This window comes from Colletotrichum lupini, chromosome 9, assembly GCF_023278565.1.
Source record: "Colletotrichum lupini chromosome 9, complete sequence".
In the NCBI taxonomy this organism is placed as follows: Eukaryota; Fungi; Ascomycota; class Sordariomycetes; order Glomerellales; family Glomerellaceae; genus Colletotrichum; species Colletotrichum lupini.
The window spans coordinates 3697136-3714384 of record NC_064682.1 but is presented as its reverse complement, the minus strand read 5'-3'; the positions used below and the strand labels follow the sequence as shown (position 1 = coordinate 3714384).

The following is a 17249-nucleotide window of genomic DNA, read 5'->3' as shown; positions in this document are numbered from 1 at the left end:
CCAAAAGAGTATTATTCTATTACTTTTTTTCTAAAGAGCTTGTACGCTAGTATATAGTTAGTAAATCTCTCGTTAGCCTAACTGCTACTACGGGTTATAGATCGCTAAAACTACTGCCTTATTATAAGTAAACACATGGACGGCTCGGTATTTAAGCCTCTTTAATAGAGACCTTACCGCTTCTATTAGTACTACTAGCTCTATTATATACGAGTTCTACTTTATTTTTAGAGCGAGCGTGCGCGAGGCCTTTATAACACCGCTATCCCCTCTAAATAATATAGGCAGCGTTATAGCCGTTCTATAGCCCACAACCCCGTTTCTTACCGAGCTCCCCGTCGCTATCCTAACTACCTATCCCGATTAGATTACTTCTAATGCTTTGGCTACGTCGTCGTTAATTACTATATATATTCTCTCTTTCTACGGGGCCATCGAAAATACTTCAATAGTCTCTGGCTTATTAAGGAGCAGGTCGTAGAATGCCTCTACTATTAATTAGAAGGGTAACAGAAACCGTCTAAATATTACCGGCCGTAGACGTTAAAGTAAATAAGTCTTAAGAAGACTTCGCATTCGTACCCAGAACGTCGTTAGCCTCTTATTATATCTTTCTCGCGCTAATTAAATACTTACCTCCGCCTTAGTAACCGCCGTAGCTACTATGTTAAAGGTCCCTATAATCGCCTAGGCTCCGATCCTCTATACCTAGTTAATCGCTCTTATCTATACTACTTAATATTTATATCTCTAAACGTTTAACGCATAGTCCATTGTTAGTACTACGGCCGTAATAAAAAGCTATCTAGCCGTCGCTAGTAATAGACCTTTAAGGTACCTAAGCTCTAGTACTACCTCTAGCCCTTTCGTCGTCGCGTCTACGATATACTTTTTAAAACAAAGCTTCGTATCTATCGTTACCCCTAGTACTTTAATATAGTCCTTTAGTTAAATAGTATCGCGTTTAATAATAAAGCCGGTCAAGTCTAGCAGTAGCCTCTAGTTACGCATAAAATAGATAATAGCCGTCTTATCCCTCTCAAAGGTCGCCCCGCTTCGTTATTCCTACTTAAGTACTTAGTTAATAATATCTTAAATACCCTAGCGGTTTGCTTTATATAATCGGCCAGTAACTTACGCCGTATAATTATTAATAAAGGCTAGCGCGCCCCCGTTCTTATTAATTTAGTATTATACGAAGTTAGTATTAAAAAAAAAGAAGAGTATAGGTAAAAATAGCGAGCCTTAAGGTAGCCTAGCTTATAATAATAAACAAGCCTTAGACTCATAACCGTTAATTAGGATACTTACTATTCTATAGGAGTAGAAGGTATTAACTTATTTTACTAGCTTCCCGGGGATACCCTACGCCCTAAGTCGTTATAATAGTCTCTCCTTATATACCCTATTATAAGCTCCCTTAATATTAAAGCTAACTAAACTAACTACCTTTCTCTTTCTCTACGCTCTATAAATATACTCCTATAGTAGTACTAGCGCTTACTTTATAAACCTCTACTTATGCGCGCTAAAGTAGCTTATAAAGAGGAGGCTAAACGACTCGACCGCGTGCGAAATACGTTTTACTAAGACTAACTCTAGCACTTTTCTAAGCGTTAAAAGTAGCGAGATTAGTCGCTAAGCTTTTACTACGCTATAGTCGCTCTTATTTAGTTTCTTTAGTAAGATAATCCTTACGTATCGCTATTACTAAAGTAGCGTCCCTTTATTTAGTAAGGTTTAAAAGAGTATTAGTACCCTCCCCTTTACTATTAGCTATATATACTTCTATATTACTACTAATAGACCGTCTTCTCTAAGTACTTTTTATAGCTTTACTATAAAGAGCTATCTCTTTACTTCTCTTAGCGTAAAGTTAAAAAAGGGTACTAGCGACCTCTATAGCCGCTCCCCCTCCTCTTTAATTATATTAAAAAGAAGAAAGAAGAATATAAAAAATAGCTCTTCGGCCTAGTCTATAGCGTCTTCCGTTTAGGAACTATCGGCTCTTTTTAAAAAGGGGATCTTATTAAAAAAGCCCCTTTACTAACGTCGAGATACTTCGCAGCCTTCTAGATATTTATATCGCTAGCTAAAAAGTCCTCCTAATAGCTCTTCTTCTATTATTAAATAGCGTCGTAATATTACTTAGTAGCCGAGGGGGCGCGTTTTTCTAGCTCGGGTTAGGTATTACTTACCCTTCTCTCTGCCCTTACCTAGTTCCTTTAGTAAGTATAAATCTACTAAAGCTATATAAAGTCGGCCGTCTACTATCTCTTTATATATAAAAATAGCTTAGCCCTAGGGGTTAGTACCTCTACTACCTTATATATTATGAATATTAATTAATCTATCTATTACTATACTATCCCTCTCGTTAGCGTTCGCCCTAGGTCTACTTCTACTCTCTTATTAATTTACTTTTATAAGGCGTTCTTAAAGAGGAGCCGTAGTTAGCTTTCTATTTTAAATATAGTAATGTTAAAAGTCGTCTCGATCGCCCAGTAGTCCGACCTATAGTCTATCTCGTATAGGGCGCATCGTACTACCGTTCTTACTAGCTCTTTAGATACGAGGGATAAGTTAATTATTATTATTATATCGTTCTTCTCCTATATCTTCGTACTACGCAAAAGGAGGCTACGGAGCGAGTACTTACTTATTAATTTAATAATCGGGTCCGCCTTGCCCTACTAGCCCTCCGATATATCGTCGCCTCCTTATAAGTAGTCGTAGTAGTTAAAGTCTCCTACTAAAACCACGTCCCCCCTTTTACCTATTCCTCCTTAAATATTTATAATAGCTTATCTTAGTAAGTCGTATGCCTACCGTAGCATCTTTAGTTTCTATACCAGCATATATACCGACGCTACTAGTAGCCTTCGATCTAAAAGCCGAATAACGGCCGTAGTAATATCCGAGGACGCTATTAATACCTATTCCGCCTCTACTTCGTTATTTACCTATAATAAACTCCTAATTCCCTATCTTCCTTCGTTCCTCTACTCCGTTAGTATTATCCTCGTCTACTTATTATATCCTATTAGAATAGTAATAGCCTTACCCTCTATCCTCTATACCTACGGCTCCTATACCGCTATAGCCATAAAGTCGCACAGCGCCTCGTTATTTATTAAACTCTCGTAGACCTTAGCCTATTTCTTTATATTAAGCTAAAAGATCTAAACCTTCCTACTTATAAGAGCGCGGATATAGCTTCGGATAGTTTTTACTAAACGACTTATATAGTCCGCTATAAAATACGTATACTATAATTATCTTATAATATTTAAAATAATAGTAACTTACTTTAGCGCAGCGTCTATATACCTAGGGGTTTACGCACTAATACGCCTTATACTTAATAATTTACTAGTAGTTATAGTATTACTAAAAACGTAGCCGCCGCTTAAACGCTATTATTATACCGGACTCTTTTTTAATATAAAAAAAGCCCTTAGAGATTAGTTTATATGTATTACTAGCCTTAGTTATAAATACGACTATAGACTTATATACCTTAAGTATATCTTTCTTACTTAGCTAAAATATCTTAGTAACTATAGTCTCGTTTTCTTAACTAAGTACCTCTACCGCTTTAGCTCTAATATTATTATTCTTATTTAGTACCTCGGTTCTCTTTACGTTATTAATCTTTACGGAGTAGAGTTCGTTTTATAGAACTCGTATACTAGGACCGAAGCTCTTCTCTATAATCTACTTAATAAGCTTATATTTAATATCGTTATAATAAATAATCCGGATCTTATTTATATTCCTTAGGTCTATTATAATAGCCTAATAGCGCTAGCTATTCTATTTATTTATAGCGCGTATTTCCTTCTCTACTATAGCCTAGATCCAACCTACGTTAAGCTTATTACTACCTTTTTTAACTCTTAATATATCGATTATATAAAATAGAGGGTCGCTACGGCTCGCTAGAGTTACGTTACTTAGCGTAGTTACCCGCAAGTTATAACCTTACTTACTTAAGCTGCTTTGCGCGACGTTTATATATAATATACTTAAGCTATTCTATATCGTAGCTATTATTACGATTATTATAAAGCTTTCGTTCGTCTTAGCGCTTTTATCCTCTACGCGTTCTTTTATTACTTATAGCTCTCTTTTAATAAACTATTAATCGCTCTTAACTACTTTTAGCTTAGTAGTAACTACGCAAAGCTCTACCTTAACGTTCTTATTTAAAGTTTCTAACTTCTTTTATATATCGAACATAATCTTAATTAATACGTATTGCTCTTTAATCTGCTTACCCATCGTTAGGAGCAGCCCTTCGTCGTTATCTTTAATAGGTTTCGCACGTTCCTTAGCTAGAGTTATGGCTCGCGTGGTTACCGTCTACCGGCTACTATTAGCAGTCTCGGTCGCTCTGTCGGTCGCATTATTAATTTTCTCTTGGCAAGTCTAGTTCAGTCGGACTTTAGTAGTTAGGTTTCGTACCCTTCGTAATAGTAGATCCTCGTCGCTCGCTGCCTCAACCTCCCTCGCAACGGTGAAAGACGATGCTCATCTGAGCCCTAATAGCTTAGCTAGAGCGTAATAAACTATGTATGTATATATGTACGATGCATTGTTTGATTGTATCTTTGACTTATATAATACAGCATATACATATGCTGCTTAGATAAGTTCTTCCTTTTTAAAATTGCCGGTATAAACACTATGAGTGCGGATATATGAGCTTGTTTAGCAATTTCAGCATCTGTGTAACTCACATTAGACGATAAAAAGTCCGAGTTATGCCTCTTCCGCTTTCGTTGACGGCTCCAATTAAAGTCCCTCTCGCCTTTAAATGTTGGCAAGCTTCCTCGCGTCGTATGGTTAGAGACGAAAAACCCATCTTTGTGCTGCTTCTAGTGGACTCTTTTGTTTACGCTCTGTCCGTTCAGCAATAAAGTGCGTATAGTTTTGATCATAAGTCACTTCCTCTCTCGCAAACATTCTTAATATTTAAGAAGCCAAAAGTTACTATAATGGGCCTCCGTAACCCTCTAGTAATAGCTATAGCGGTTGGTTTGTAAACTAAAATGTAGGGTCGGGATGGTATACGATAGTGCGAGAGGCAGCGTGTAATTAAGAGCTACTCTAAAGTATCTATAACTAGCTTTCATAGCAGTCACTCTCGCACTTCTGACCGTGGTTGTATGTATATAGTTAGAAGTTTTAAAAGATGAAGTATGTTGTTAAGAGGAAGTAATATATGATTAATATTATATAACTGTTTGGCAAATGCAATTGGTCCTAAATTAACGGGTATGGCTTCCTGTTCTACCTCTCGGATAGCTATTGAATCCCGTTATTTGGGCTACCCGCGTCTAAACGTACGTACTAATATCCATAAGTAGTGACTCTACGTTCTTCCCGCTCCTAGATGTATTAAAAGCCGATTTTAGCTACTATTATAAAAAAGTTATAATAAAGTTTAGAAAACTAGTAATTATAAAATAGACTTAGATGCGGCTCTACTATTACCTAGTGCCTAACGCATTTATATAGTATGCTTACTTAAAAAGGGATGTATTAGGTAAAGTAGAACGATAAGAAGATAATAAATTAAACTTATTATTTACTTTATAGTATGTTAATAATACGGTACTATCGCAGCTCGTACTTAAAAAAAATATAGCTTCTCGTTAGTAGTAGCTAAAGAAAAGGGATAGAACTAACGAGAACTATAATAAAGCGATTAAAAATATTATATAGCGTTGTAAGTAAATTAGACGACGGTACGGGGCCGATCTATACGTCCAAGTCCGCTTTAAAAGTAAGTTCCATAAATACACGTTTTCTAATAAGTATAATTTCCCTAAATCTCGTAATAAGTTAATAAGTTTAATTATATTATAGCCCTTTAAGGCTACTTTTAAAGCTAAGGTTTAGAAAAAAACGATTTATCCGGTTTTAGTAACGAGATTGCTATTAGACTATGTAGAAAGAAGATCTTAGAGCGACGTTAAAAGTTAATCCGGTATAGGTAGTGGTTAAATATAACGATATAGCTATTTAGTAGAGGATCGTAGTTATATTAATATCTATTTTTCTTATATATTTACTATACTGCCCGAATTAGTATATATACTTAGTATGTCGCTCTTTTTATATCCTCTAATCCTTACTATCTCCTTGGGAAAGGTAGTGGGTAAGATACTTATAGTATTATACTTTAAATTGACTTATTACTTTTTATTAGCTTTATACCGCTTCGCGGTTTATAAGAAGATATAAATTAAGACCCGTTTACTTATATATTAGCTAAGATATATTAGTAATCGATCCGTCCGAGTCTTTTAGCTAAGTTTATATAAACTATATAACTATAGTAATTTTAAAACCCTTAGGTATAAGGTAGTCTAACCCAGAGAAATCTCTACTTCTACTTAATAATAAAAAGGCGCTAACGAATATAAGTTAGTAAAACGATTATAATATAGTTACGTTGGACCGGTAAGGTATATAGCTCGTGCGTTAATAGGCTTTTCTGCGCACGTAATATATATAAAGAGCGCACGTAAGTTATAATATAACGACGCCTCTTTTTAAATAGTCTAGTTTATAAAAAGACGGCTTACTTATTAATAAGGATGCTAAGGATTGCTTAGTATTATAGTAAGATCCGTTTTGCGCTATAGACTAGCCTAAATACTTTCTTATTACTTTTTAGCCTTTAAAAAACTAAATATATACCTTATTAACTATATTAATTAAGGATATTATAAGCCGAATAAGAAATACCGAGGATTTAGCTAAGTTTTTATAAAAGAACGCGCTAATAAAGAATAAAAACACGCTAAGGTAATAGAATAACAAACTTAGCCTACTTTACTTAATAAATATATCCCTACTTATTATTCCCTAGCTTTTATTAAATTTACTATTAAAATAGACCGTAGACTAATTTCTAAGGGCTTTATTATAAATCTGTAGAATAGGTTATATCTTATTAATCTCTATTTATAGTTCGACTTTGCGCTAATTAAGTATTACTTTTAGTACCCCCTATTATACTCCCTTACTAACTAACGCTATTTTAGAAGTATATCGTTCTTATCTAGCTAAGAAAGTAGGATCGCAAAGCGCAAGACTACTAACGAAAAAGCCGTCGAGGGCCCTATTAAAATAATTATAAATAAGCTTAAGAAGGTAAAAGAAGTCTAAAGTACGGTTAATTTAGTTAACGGACTTGTTTTTAAGAATTACTTATATGCGCTTAGTAACGTAGTAGCGGAGGTTATTAAACGCAAATCCTATTAATACCTCCCTTTATAATATATAATAACATATCGATCTTTAATAATTACGGGCCGTTAGATTTATATTTACCGTATTAAAAATAATAATAACTTAAGTAGCTCTTTAATACTCTATATTCCCGAGTATAAATTATTACGTTAACTTCTTATATAATACCTGCGCAGCACTTATACTTAATAAATATATACGAAGAAGTAATAGACTAAAAAATAATATAAATATTAATTAACCTAGACGCGCGGTTTTAGTATTACGTAAAGAGGCTTACCGTAGCCCTATTATATATAGACCTATTATTAATAATTAAAGGCTTGCTTGAGCACGGTTTATTAACGACGGGTAAAGCGATCGTATTCGTAAGGCTTAATTAGTACGAGTTTAAGACGCTTTTCTTTTATTTAATAGAGCCTTTTATAGAGGTAGAAGCCTACTTTAAGTATACCGACCTCCGTACGGTAGTTACTTAAGACTTAACTTTTAGTTTAATTACTCTTAGCATACTAAGTAAGAGGTATAAATACTGCTATCCCCTATAGTATAAGTAACTTAGTATAATTATATAGTACGAAACGCCCCCTCCCGTAAATAGCTAAAATATAAGCGTAGATCTTTGGGCGAGTACTAGTAAGGCTCGATATCACTTCTTAAAATATAAGTAAATAGTTTATAAATTCCTAAAGGTATAAGTAAACCGCTATTTTTTAAACCGCTCTTTATTAACTCTAGAGCTCGCCCTTTAACTTTTCTAGAATAGCCTCTTTTATAATATATAAAGGGTATACTTTAATATTTAACGTCTCTATAGCTTTTTTATAAATCGTAATATAAAACTTACCTCCGTTTTTTTAAACGGCCTCGCGTAGTTATACTAAAACCGTAGTTAACTTATAAAATTCGAGTTAATACGTTTCTTCTTAACCCGCAAATTAAGCTACTATATTAATAATTCTTAGCTTTTGAAAGGTTCTATTTATATACTATTTAAGGATAAGCTAGGGCGTTTTACTAAACTAAAGCTATAATGTATATACCCTCGGACTCTTATATCTAGCTACTATCTTAATTTCTATAGTATTCGCTTAAGCTATTGGCACTTATTATATTAGCTACTAGCTAGTAAAAGCATTTTTTTTTTAGCTATTATCGGTCTATAATCGATTTATTACGCATACTAGCGATTATAAAGTACTACCCTCCTCGACCTTTCGCTAGTAATATATATTTACTTTAAATTATATAATATATATAAGATCTCTTAGTTAGTATCGAAGAGCTTAGTAATGCGCCGTACTATTTTCTAACCTAAGTAGGTATTAAGTAAAGGTACGCTCGAAATTCCTACCCTACTTAGAATTCTACGAACCGCCGATTAGCTTACTAAGGGTCTTTTCGTAACGCTCGATAATTAGGGTATAGTAAACTAAGTATAGATTAATTCGAAAGCTATTTTATTACTGCCCTTAGTAGAAGTTAAGAAGCTTCTTAAGACTATTTCGATTTATTAAGATATCGACTTTATTAAAGTAGAATAACGAGTTTATTAATATTATAGCGCGAAATAGCGGCTTAAAAGAATATTTAAGAATACGCGCCGTGCTTTTATTTATTAAGTAGGTAGCTTAGTCTCTAAGTACCGTAATTAGTAAAAAAACCTCTTATAAAACCGCTATAAAGCTTATTAATAGTTAGTTATATAGTATTATCCCTAGGTACTTAAGGCCTATTAGGTATTTAAATCTTTAGATCTTAGCTAGCTTTTTAATTATAACTATAAATTAGCTCGGAATTTATTACGCTAGATATTATAGAGTCCGATAGCTCTATAAGATACTTAATATAGTAAATTACCTAGCTATTTATTACGGTTTCCTATATCTACGTATTATACTTAGTAAAAGTAGGATCTAAGTAGGGTTTCCCTATCTCTCTTTTCTATAGGTATTCGTTCTTCCCTATTTTATAATAACCCGGATCTATAAGTAGAAAAGACTATAGTTTACTAAATAAAAACTATACTATATATAATAATAATATAGCTAGAGTTATAAGCTAGGTATAATAAGGATAGATATTATATATAAAAGATCTAAGGATAGTAGCGTAAAACGAATAGTCGCCGCCTAGATTTAAATATTACTATTTTAGATATTAAGAGTCGGTACCCTAAATATCTAGTTCGCTAGCGTTATCTAGTTTTAAAATTAGGCCTATAAGGTCGGCCTCTTATAGCACTTTATAGCATAGTAAGGGGCTAATATATAGTATATTACTAGCGTTATTTTTATTAGATTTTTTATATTTAATAAAATAGGCTTAAAAATATAAAGCGCCTTAAAAAAGCACGTCCCTCCGCTCTATTAGTATCTAGTCCCTAATTTAAATACTTTTAGGTTCTATTATCGTTTAGTAAATATATTTTTGCTAAAGCCTTATTACGGTATATAATAAAGCATTTGTTAAGGTTAGTATACTCTACTATAGATACGAGCAAAATTAAGACGCTAGTGATTAGTAAGTAAAGTACCGTAAACGCGATCGTGCCTTAGTATATTTACTTAGTTAGCTAGGACCATTTAATAAATAGCAATAGTTAGGTTTAATCGAAATGCCTTAATATATATATCTTATTATTATAGGGCGGGGGTTAATTCTATATCCGGCTATCGATACTCGTTCGTATATATAGTTTAAATAATTTTGCCGCCGTTCTGCCTCGTCGGATTCGTAAAGGTAATAACCCAAGGCTAAGTAGACTTTATACTAAATATAGTCCGTTATTATAATTATTACGGAATTAGTAAAGGGCTCTGTCTAGGACTTACGATAGTTATATTAATAAGTTAAACTCTTAATTATATATTTACGAGTAATATCTTACTAGCTTAGGTAACTTAACTAGCTAAAGCCTAGCGTATTAAGGTCGGGGTACCTCTATTTAAATAATTAACTAAATACGCTATAGGTACTTAGTAAGGGTTTTCCTTTTAGCTTAATATTATAATAATTAATTAGTACAAAGGACGCGAATAGAGCTTAATAAGTTACTAAAATAATATTATAAAAAACAGAGCTTACGTTTAGCCGTATTTATCGAAATAAGGATTACGGATATATAATAAACGCCCTAAATAGAGAAACGTCTTTTTAAATAGTTAGAAAGCGGGCGGGTAGAAAAGTACGGCTAAGGGCGGTAAAAAATTAATATTAGGGGGGTAGAATTCGGAATTAAAAAGGCGAATAGATCTAGATAGCTAGTAAAAAAGCGTAGTAAAATTTTAAAAAAGAACGGTAAAAAAACAGTTCGAAATAGTAAAATAAAACTAGGGCAGTAAAATAAATCGAAGTTCGCTAATAAGTATAATAACTTATATAAATAATAAAATTAAACTTAGTATAATAGAAACGCTAAACTAGGAATTAGATCCGCGAGGATAATAAAAAGATAAGTAGGGTTAAACTATTTTAGAGGTAGTAAAATTAATTTAGAACGGGGTAAACTAAGTGCTTATTAAAGATAATAGAGCCCTTTTCCTATCCTTAGTAATATAAGTTTAGATAATACGAAATAATTATAATAACGGCTTTAGTAAATATTTAAAAGAACTCTTATATACGCGTTATATATTATATAGGCCTTAGGAATTAAAGGCCGTGAGGGTAAACGAGATTAGATAGCCTAGAGATTACTAAGTAATAATACCCTCCCCTAACTATGCTTTATATTTTAATAAAATAGTATAGGGTATTAGGATAGTATTTATCTCTATAAAATCCGATTCTTACTAATTCCTAGTGCTTTATTAAAGAGTCGATCTTATATAATACTTATTTTAAGGCCTTAATTACTTAGCTACTATTGGACTTTATACTAAATAGCTAATATACTTTTACTTATATAGTCCTCTAGAACCCGAAATAGACCCCGTATATTTTTAACTACCTCTTTTAGCTAGAGCTCGTTATAAGTAAGTTATAAAATAAGTCCTTAATAATTTAGCTATTCCTTAACGTAAACTATTATAATCTCTGCGAATCCTTCGGACTTATAAGCTAAAAAAGCTACGTAGTTAGCTAGTTAAATCTCGTTTTTAAGTTATAAAATACGGTTTGAGAATTAGAAACTTTATAAGTATCGATACTGGGCGTTAACTACTTAGCGCGGGGGGGGGGGTTCGGGGAGGGGGGGAAGGGGTTGCCTCCGTTTTAATAGTTAAATAATAGCCCGATAAAATTTAATCTTATCGTTAATTATCTATAATAACGGCATTAGAGAGTAACTTTTTAGCTATATAATCCGGGCATAGGTAAGTTAACTAAGTTTTGTCTTTACTTAAATATTAGGGAGTTCTATTAAAAGCTAAATTAGCGACGTTAATAAAGGATTAAGAATTAAATAGCTAGCCTTAGGTAAATTGACGTTAGATCGATGGGAGACTAGGTAACTAAGGTATAATTACCCTATTTAGTTAGAATCGATAAGGGATACGACGTACCCCTAAGGCTTATTAAATTAGGCCGCGGGAGGTATTATAGCCGGTATTCCTTTGTATTATATAGTGAAATCGCTAAAGAGGACTATAGTTAGAAAGTAGCTAGGCGTTTCAACCGAGATAGCGACATTCTCTGCATTTTAAAGTACTAGACTTAAGTAGCACCTGGCTAGCTCAAAAGCTAAGGAGCCTCCCGTATATACTTTACTTACGTAAAATAGGCACGTAAATTCGTATTTACTAACCTAATATAAGCCCGTAGTAATACTATTAGCTAATATCTTAGCTACGGTATTAGTAGAGAGCCTACCCGTAATTACTATAGCGTTTATATAATAACGCCGAATATAATAAGATAAAGGCTATTAGTTAATTTTATATTAACTAATATACTAATATAAGTATAGCCCCCTAGTAAAATAAGGTAGTTACGTTTATATATATATATTTATAGCCGGTAAGAGGGTTACGTTTATAACGGTTTATTAATATTAAACGCTTCGTAAGCTATCTTCTTATTACTATTCCTAGTATTTATAAATATATAAGCTAATAAGAACTTAGAACGGTTCTTTAGAACCCTTAAGTAAAAAATCTTATACTTTCCTAGCTATATTAGCGGCTATTTACTACTATTTAGCGTCTATATATCTCGATATATAATATATTATAAAGTCTAGCTCTTTTATAAATCTTTTGCTCCCTTAGCTATTTAATATAGTTAATTTCCTTAATATCCCCCGCTTCCTCTTTTTATTTTAACGGTTTAAACTAAGTAAACTAAGAGGTAAGCGGCGGCTAAATTCTACCCGCTTAAAGTTTATTATTATAATACTTTTACTTACTATACTCTTATTACGTAATATATTATATAATTTTGCGTTGTTATAAAGAATACTTAATTAATATAGATTTTAATACGCTTAGGTAACTACGTTAATATTTACGTTAGTTACTTAATTAGTAAAGTTAAATAGAGGTTTTCCGGCCTAGCTAAGAAATAAAACATACTCATATACGCTACTATCGTAATATAACGGCAGGGTTAAATTAGTCCGCCCTAAGTAAACGGGAATATATTTTCCCTAAATTAAGCGGAGTTTATTATATATCTTCTTTTTATAGCGAAGGAGGGCTAAGTTAAGTATCTTAACGCTTTTAATAATAAGAGTATAGCTATAAGAAAATATCCTAACCTTAAAGAGTATATTAATAGAGCTAAATAGGTAAAGTAGTACGACGTTAATATTATAACTACGGTCTTTAGCTAGTTAAACGTAGATAAGTTAAAAGAAATCTAGTCGGTTTAGGTACTAATATCTATAATTTTAAAAATTCGGGTAGCGTTTATCTAGGGGCTAGCCGTTTACTAATCTAAATAGATATTATAGTATATAGAACTAACGATTTTTTTTATTTATCTACTTCTCTTAGCTATAATATCGGTGCTCTTATACTTATTTACTAGCCGAGCCCGTACTTAACTTCGTAAGAGCCTTTTTATTACTAAAGATTAGTTATATTAGTATTAATAAGGGAGAAGTTCCTTCTTTATTATTACCGCTATTATCCCGCTACTTTATATTATTATTAAATTACTTATACTAAGACTATATTTAAATTAATAAGCGCTTAAACTCTCGCTAGCGTTAAGGCTTATATAAAGAGATATACGCCTCTTTACCTTTGCGTACTATTTTAAATATATTTTCTAATACGTCGTCGTACTTTATAGCTTAAGTATTAAGACTTACGGTAGTATTATATTAAGACTATAGGGGCGGGTTAGTACGCAGAGCCTAAAAAATAAAAGTAAAAACTTATATAATAGCTATATTATAGAGCCTATTCTTATTATTGTTATTATTAAAAATATCTAAGTTAAGTACGCGCACGGAATAGTATATAATAATAAGATCGTTTAGAATAAAAAAAAAAACGAATACCTCTCCTATATATATATATTTATACTAAATACTTTTACTAATTATATACGAAAAGAGCTAGGTTACGATAGTAATAACGAGCGATCTTAACGTAAACTTAAACCCCTTACCGTCCTTATTTATTACGTTATATTTAGGTCTAATCTCTAATTCTAAACTAGTAACGACCTCGTCGCGTCGTAACTTATATAGTGCCTTATACTTAATCGCTAGGGCCGGACTATTTTAGCTATTAGAAGTATAATATATATAGAACTAATCTACCTAATTACCCTTACCCCTAGCTCTTTATCGGGGCTTATAGCTCGGTAGCCTTAAGGGAATTACCGTAGCGTTAATATTATTCCGCTCGATAAATAATTACTTTATAAGCTCGGATAGGGCTTTATTTATTTAACTAAGGTTTATATAACTTTTAAAAGTTATAGTCCTTTATAAGCCAATATTATTTTAGAGTTACGTATTATTATATACCTTATTAATTAGTTTTTAAACCGCGTTCTTAACTATATTACGTTAGAAGTTCTGGAGGCTAGTCTCGCTACTAATTGGGCTAATAAGAGATATAACGTAGTCTAATTAATATAGAAATAGAAATATAGGCCTCGAAGCGAACGTGCTAGAATTTAAGAGTTAATCCTATATATCCTATTACCTCGTTACGAAGTCATCCTATAGAACGATTCGTTGAGGGAAAATCCGGCCTATTAGGTTAGTTATATTACTTTGCGTAGTTAAAGTACGATTAGTTACTATTTTAATAACGAGGCTAAGCGAGTAATAAAATACGAGATAATATAAAAGGGTTTATAGTTATACTACTTTCGTAAGTTCTTTAACCTACTCGTATCGGCGCTATTCTTCGTTATAAAGTTACTACGCTTTAAGAAGCTATTATCGTAGTTTTACGAGTTTATCTTCTATTATAACCCGATATATATATAATATAAATTAAGTAATTAGTAAATTCGACCCTTAAGTCTTAATAATCTAGCTTATTTAGATATGTTTCGTTACGTTTAGTCTATATTGCCCCGATAACTATCGTATCCTAAGTTTAGAGTTACGTAAAAGAGTTATAATAAGCTAACTAAATCTGTCCCTTACGTCGGCTCTTAATAGGCTTACCGGTACGTACCCGTGAAAATAACTAAGTAAACTAGCGGCACGGATTAATAAATACGTCTCGTATTAGTTTATACGTTTTTCTATACTACCGTAAAGAGCGGATATACCGTTTTTAGCTATTATTTAAACTTACGAGTGGTCTAGTAAAAACTCTTATAACCTATATAATAGTGGTATAATATAAATAGACGAACTTAGATTATTTAAGAAGTATTATTTCCAAAGCGGCACTAGATAACCCTATCGCATCCCCTATTATAAATCCTAGGATAATATATTTATTAATAAGGAGGTATTAGCCTTTTAAAAATAGCCGGATGGCATATAGAAGCTCTATTTTATTAAAAGTATAAATAAAATCTCTATTCTTAATAACCGGCGTTAACTAGCCTAGCCTTCCGCTCTCCGTACTACTAAACTACCGGTATAGCTTTTCTAATATTATACTCTTAAAAAAATAGCTCGATTCAAGGCCTATACTTATTATTATAGCGGATAACTACTTACTATAGTTACTTTCGTAGGCTATAGCTTTATTAAGCTATATTTAAGTAGTAAACTCTATCCTAACTATTACTAAACGCTAAAGAACTTCTTTATTAAAAAAAAAATTACTTAGTAATACGTTTTATAAAGCTCCCTCGACGTTAGTTACGCCCGAGGCCTTTATAATAGCTAAATATTCTTTAAACTATTCCTATCTCCGCCTTTATATTACCTAAATATTCTTCTAAAAAAGTTATAGATCCTTATTAAATAATTTTTCGATGATACGAGCGTTGCTAAGACTTTTATTATCCGATTTAAAAAAGCGAACCCTATTAATAACGTAGCCCTATATCCCTAAGATATTACTACTATTATATAATACTATTTATAGTACTATGTCCCTAGATACGTTATAATCTTTATATTATTATATAGAAAACTAGGTAACTAAAGTACCCCCGTCCTTATTACTTACTACGCTTTAAATATTTAATACTTAAGAACGTATCCGATATTTTAATAAAGTAAAGTAAACGAGAGACTAAAATAACTTAAGACTTATACTATTAGCGACGTAAATAGATGCGAACTATTAATAAACCTTCTCTATTAGGCTTCTATAATCGATTAGATCGGAGCGGTTAGTATCGGATATAATACTTATTATTATAAAAATATAATTACGGGGATTAGCGTATTTAAATTCTAACGTCCTTATAATAAGAAACGGTAGAAGCTATTTCTCTATACCCTTTATATATATAAAAAGTAAAGCTTATAATAGAGATAATCCTAATACCTTTTTACTAGCCTCGAGAGGATTAGGGTAGGTTTATATAAACTCCTCTATTATTTTTAGGTACTATTTAACGAAGCTAATTTAGTAAACTAGCGTAGTTTATAAGAAATATAATTTACCGATTATTAACTTTAGCCTTTACGATTTTACTAACTCTTAAATAACCTACTTCTATATAAATTATTAATAGTTAAGTAGAGCTTAGATATATCGAAACGTAGTAGTTCGGTACCTACCGAACGCCGCTTATAACGGCCCCTTAGCCCGACTTTTAGTAATTAAGTCTAAGTTAAAATCCGGCACGCCCTAAGCTATAGCGAACCTACGTAGCTAACTAAAGGCTATTTTAACGTCGCTTAATTCCTCGTTAAGCTAAATAATTATAGCAAACGCAGCGGCGTATATATCGCTTATTATCCTAACTTATTAATATATCCTCGGTACCCCTTTAAAATAGTTTAGACCTTAGGATTACGAGTTAGTATTTTATTACGTTAAAGATATAGGATAGAGATATAAGAAGTAGTTATATATATCTATCTAAGCGTTAATACTAAATACTCTATATAATCTAAACTAGGCCTAGCCTTATATCCTTTTAACTATTTATTTATACTTTACCTTTTTTAATCGTTTTTACTTAACTTAGCCTAATATCCTTAGCAAAACGCTATAAGAAGTCTATATATACTATCTAAACGTATCTAGTATTATAAAATTCGGGTTATCTTAATATTAAGGATAGTTATACTAAATAAGATTGCTACGTTATATAATACGCTCTCGTTTTATTAAATACTAGTTATTAAAATAGTTATTTTTAACCGTTAGCTAGTAGTACTTAAACGTCTATTCTATTAGTAAAAGCCTATAATCTTTAATATAATTAAGGTACTAATTCGGATTAAGGAGTAGTAAGAAGGGCTTAGGTTAAGGAGCCTCTTTAATAATAAGCTTAGGTTAAGAATAGGTACGGATGCGGTCTTATTTAACTATCTCTCTCTTATTATAAAATATAATTATTAGATCGATAGCCTTAATCTAAAGCTCTATAAGTTTATTATAAGAGTAGTCGGCTAGTTAGTAATAAAGGATATAAGCTAGTTTAGTACGCTCAGG

At 32.1% G+C, this 17249-nt stretch overlaps 3 protein-coding genes across 3 annotated transcripts; 1 reads left to right on the top strand and 2 right to left on the bottom strand.

The window, feature by feature from the left end:
- Positions 1 to 5674: 5674 nt before the first annotated feature.
- CLUP02_16963 (uncharacterized protein) lies at positions 5675 to 5854 on the top strand (the record flags this gene model as incomplete). Its single annotated transcript, XM_049295880.1, has 1 exon — positions 5675 to 5854. A coding segment is annotated over one exon (180 nt), but the record flags the coding sequence as incomplete, so codon positions are not given.
- Positions 5855 to 8738: 2884 nt separating this feature from the next.
- CLUP02_16962 (uncharacterized protein) lies at positions 8739 to 8894 on the bottom strand (the record flags this gene model as incomplete). Its single annotated transcript, XM_049295879.1, has 1 exon — positions 8739 to 8894. A coding segment is annotated over one exon (156 nt), but the record flags the coding sequence as incomplete, so codon positions are not given.
- A 4877-nt stretch (positions 8895 to 13771) lies between these two features.
- CLUP02_16961 (uncharacterized protein) lies at positions 13772 to 13933 on the bottom strand (the record flags this gene model as incomplete). Its single annotated transcript, XM_049295878.1, has 1 exon — positions 13772 to 13933. A coding segment is annotated over one exon (162 nt), but the record flags the coding sequence as incomplete, so codon positions are not given.
- Between the last annotated feature and the right edge of the window lie 3316 nt (positions 13934 to 17249).